The 4,617-nt window shown below is 52.5% G+C and overlaps 1 protein-coding gene across 1 annotated transcript; it reads right to left on the bottom strand.

The window, feature by feature from the left end:
* Positions 1–1,600: 1,600 nt before the first annotated feature.
* Positions 1,601–2,876, bottom strand: LOC121832912. Its single transcript, XM_042288089.1, has 2 exons — positions 2,197–2,876; positions 1,601–1,880 (listed from the first exon to the last, which is right to left on the bottom strand). The coding sequence occupies exons 1-2, from the start codon at positions 2,680–2,682 to the stop codon at positions 1,848–1,850; spliced, it is 519 nt and encodes a 172-aa protein (XP_042144023.1). The 5' UTR covers positions 2,683–2,876; the 3' UTR covers positions 1,601–1,847.
* Between the last annotated feature and the right edge of the window lie 1,741 nt (positions 2,877–4,617).

The following is a 4,617-nucleotide window of genomic DNA, read 5'->3' on the forward strand; positions in this document are numbered from 1 at the left end:
AGACACTGGCAACCGTGAAAACGCGTCAGCAACGACGTTGGTGGCGCCCTTCTGAAACTCCATTTTGAAATTGTAATTCAGAAGTCGGGAGGACCAACGAGTGATCCTTAGAGGACGGATTCCGGAACCTTTGTTGGACAGCAACGTGACCAACGCCTGATGGTCAGTACGAATGACAAAAGACCTTCCCCACAGATACACGTGCCACTTTTCACACGCCCAAAGACATGCGAGAGCTTCCTTCTCGCCCGTGGAATACCTTCGCTCTGCATCAGTTAGCGAGCGAGACGCGAAGGCTACAGGACGAAGCTGGCTACCATACTGCTGCTGCAAAACAGCACCGAGACCGTACTGAGAAGCATCTGTGGCCACGACGATAGGCAACGTCGGGTCAAACATGGCCAAAATTGGAGCTTCTTGGATGGAAGTCTTTACTTTCTGAAAACTGGCCTCGACTTCCGGAGACCAGTTGAAACGAACTCCTTTACGTAGGAGACGACGCATCGGTTCGACGACCGTGGAACAATGAGGGATGAACTTGCTGTAGTACTCTACCAGCCCTAAAAATGCTCTTAACTTCACTGCATCAGAGGGAGTTGCAAAATTTAGGACCGCATCTACCTTGGATGACAGGGGTGCTAAACCTTTCACGGAAAGATGGTGTCCCAAAAATGAGAGCTCCTGTACTTGGAAAACACCTTTACGGTTTAGCTTCATTCCTGCTTGGGAAATTCGAGACAAGACACGACGGAGATTCTCATCGTGCTCCTTCAAAGTGGATCCATAAACGATGATATCGTCCAGATAGAACTGAACGCCTGGACAATCCTTTAGGATTTTGGACATGAGTTGCTGGAAAGCTGCGGGTGCGGATGCCAGCCCGAAGCAAACTCTCTTAAAGCGAAATAACCCCTCGTGGGTAATGAAAGACGTGAGGTCACGACTCACCGGGTCGAGACGGACTTGATGGTAGGCGGACGCCAAATCCAGCTTGGAGAAGATCGCCGCTCCCCGTAGAGAGTTCAACAGTTCATTGATGCAAGGAAGTGGAAATGAATCAATGACAACGGCCTGGTTCGGAGCTCGTAGGTCCACACACATACGGATGTTGCCATCGGGCTTGCGGACGACAACAATAGGTGACACCCACTCGGAGGCTTTGACACGTTCAATTACGCCCTCTCGCTCCAGCTTGAAAATTTCTTCGGAAACCCGATCCCTTAGGGTCATCGGGAGGCGACGGAGCTTTGATTGGACTGGTGGAACTGTGTGCCGCACCTTGACCTTGTGCGAGTGATTCTTCAGCAGACCCAACCCCGGGCTAAAAAGATGTTCAAAATCTTCGAAGCCAGGTGGCAACTTGGATGCGTCTCGCTTCGAGGAACCACCAACAAGGCTCGTTGAAGGACTGGATTTCTCTGGATGACGCTGCATACCTTGGGGCGCTTGACTCCCCGGATGATCTTGTGGACCGTGTAGTCCGTGACTCTCAGGACTGTGGAGCTCTTGACTCTCAGGATGACGTTGTGGATAATGGAGCCCTTGACTCTCAGGATGACGTTGCAGACTATGGAGCCCTTGACTCTCAGGATGACGTTGCGGACTATGGAGCCCTTGACTCTCAGGATGACGTTGCGGACTATGGAGCCCTTGACTCTCAGGATGACGTTGCGGACTTGACTCGTCCTCGAAGACTTTAGGTGTGGTCTCTTCAGAGACCGATGAAGCAGGAGACGGGTTCTCCGCAAATGAAGGTCTGGAACTTGCCGCTGGTCGAGAACCAGGGACTTGCGATGCTTGACAGGACGACGCGGTGAACGGTCGTCGCTGCGGGTTGGGCATGGGCCTCACATCCCGCTGTGATGCTCCTCCTCCGTGAGCTGCATTCGCATACAAACACTCATGTTTAGCGCCATTCAACACCAGTTGCAACTCACGGACCGCGTCGATGCCGAGTAACGAACGTCCAGTCTTGGTTACGTAAAACTCCAACGTTGTCCAGCGGTTCTTAAAATTTACTTGTCCCACAAAACATCCAAGTACCGGAATGGTCTCTTGCAAATAGTGGACGAGAGGCGTCGACGGCGGATGTAACTTTATCCTCCGCTGCTTGTTAACTTCGTTAAACATGCGTTCATTTAGGATCGACACACATGAACCGGTATCAACAAGAAGACGAAGAGGGGTCCCATTTACCGTGATCTCGGCCATGAAGGCGTCACGACGCATGCTGCCGCCTTCTCGTCGCTCGGCCGTCCCGACGACCACAGGTTCCTCCGTCAGCCTAACGCTTGGCAGCTCCTCAGGAGACAGCGACTGGCCGACCACGTTCACCCGGCCGGGCCGGTCCCCTCTGAACTGTCTTTCGGCGAAGGTCCGCCGAGTACCACGGCCTTGAACCGGGAACGATGCCTGTCGCCGATCGTAGGTGAAGGCAGCCGCCGGCGGGCGACGACTCCGACACGCCACTGCAAAGTGTCCCCACTTTCCACATAAGAAGCATGTCGCTTGAGACGCCGGGCAAACCGCCCGATCATGACGGCGGCGTCCACAGAAGTAGCAGGCGTCGTCTGCTCCGATCCCACCCGTCCGAGGCGGAGCGGGCTCACGCCCACGCTGAGGCTGGAACACCCTCGCCGGAAAACGGGGCACGTGACCGGAGGCCACCGGAGCCCAAGGCATCCTGGGTCCAAGCTGCGACGGGGGGTAGCCAGGTTGAGGCCAGGGAGGGTAGCCGCTGTAGCCATCTTGCCCATGCTCGATGAAAGAAGACGACGCTTGGCCGCCATCTTGTGTTGCTGCCGTTTGACGTTTCTCGATCTGGACACGCTGGACTTCTGCCGCGACCGGGACTTGCGACTCTCGCCGCCGAAAACTTGCGGTCGTCTTCGCTCTCTGCTCGTACTGGCGAGCGATCTGGATAGCCCGCGACAGCGTTGGCAGCTCGCTGCCCTCGCACTCCTGCAGAACGCGATCCTGAACGCGTCTGGACTCCAGGCCTTCCAAGAAAACCTCGCAAAGTCTTTCATCGAGCGCGTTCCCCAGAGCACAAAACGAAGCCTGATGGCGCAACACGGCAAGAAACTCAGTTACCGACTGGCCAGGACGTTGGAACAAACCGCGCAGCTTCTGGCGTTCAAGCGCGATACTACCCGAAAACTCAAAATGCTTCTCGACTGCCTCCAGAAAAACTTGGAACTCGTCAGTCTCCTCCACCGCAACCGTCTCGTACAGCTGAAATGCATCCACGATGCGCTGGCCCTCAGTGCCCAACAGCGAAAACAGGATGGCTTTTTTTCGGAACGGTTCTACGAGATGCAACGCCGACGCGTCAAGAAATCATCCTCGTCGCCAAAATGTTATATTCTGCGCCGACGCGGCGGTGCTTTAAAGCCTGGCTACATTGGACGCAAGCGCCGGTGACTCACGTTCGACGTAGCCGGGAAACTACATGCCCCGAGCGGACCTGGACGGTCGCCGGAGCGAGAAGAAAGGACAACCTACGGATTCAGGAGCGGGGCGAACACTGGCCGATGAGGCCGCAGATCACGCGCGGCTCATGCCGTCGCGTGCTGTCCTTTTTATTCTTTTACATGGATGCACGAGATGGCTACTTTAAAAAGGAGATGTCAAGTAGCGCCATCTCGTGCAAATCAAAATACTACACCTAAATAAAGTCTGAGGTCTCAAAAAGAAATGAGCTGATTCTTGTTTTTCTGGCGCAGTGAAGACTCGTTAAATGTGTCACTTCTTTTTTATTTATGTCTTCAGGCCCCTGCTGTCCACCTCGGGAAAAGGTTTGTTCCTGCAGAGCTTTTTGTATACATGCCCCTAGAGTACAACTGGCCCCACACTCTTTATTTTCTCCCCTTGTGCTTTTTCTGGTGCAAGATGAGCTCGACTGAAGCATGAGTAACCTTCTAGCTTGCTACCTGTTCAGTTTGAACCCTCAAGCTAAGTCCGTTTTCACTTGACGGCCAACATCTGAACGCAGGCGCTGTTTCTACCTCGAAGCAAAACTACGCCCTTTGCCTCAGTTTCCCTATTGAAAAAGGCCAATATGAAGTCGGCTTATTGGAAATATTGTATTCCAATGAAGATGATGGAAACCAATAAAAACGTATTGTTATCCGATTAACCCAATAAGCACGATGGGAATTCATATCGGAGCACAATATCCCGATATAGTATGCGGTTATTGGTATACAACAGGATATTGGAGCACAATATCCCGATATAACTTGCGGTTATTCGTATACAACACGATATCGGAGCACAATACCCCGATATAATACACGGTTATTGGAATAGAATACGACATCGCGTGCATATTGGTGACCGACATGGACATACTGTACGGCCACACGATATACAAATATCGGTCGTCGATCATGGGACCAAAGGAGAATACAATATGATATCGCGCGCATGAATCTCAGAACGCGGATACCAAGTTACCAACATGAATTACGTTGGCATATCCACACGACAATACGCGAGAAATATATTGGGTGTGGATACACACATAGTATAAACGTTCTGCGTTGCGAACACATTAACATTGATCGACAGTACAAGTATGTACAGCTGTTAGTACGGCACACAGTACACACAGCC

Source organism: Ixodes scapularis, unplaced genomic scaffold, assembly GCF_016920785.2.
Source record: "Ixodes scapularis isolate PalLabHiFi unplaced genomic scaffold, ASM1692078v2 ptg001131l_1___fragment_1__unscaffolded, whole genome shotgun sequence".
In the NCBI taxonomy this organism is placed as follows: Eukaryota; Metazoa; Arthropoda; class Arachnida; order Ixodida; family Ixodidae; genus Ixodes; species Ixodes scapularis.

Bases quoted from the DNA above. Each gene is read 5' to 3' on its own strand.
- LOC121832912 (XM_042288089.1), bottom strand. From the start codon at position 2,682: ATGCCTTGGGCTCCGGTGGCCTCCGGTCACGTGCCCCGTTTTCCGGCG. The intron at 1,881-2,196 runs GTAAATGGGACC...ATGCGAATGCAG, and splicing joins CCTTCATGGCCGAGATCACG to CTCACGGAGGAGGAGCATCA.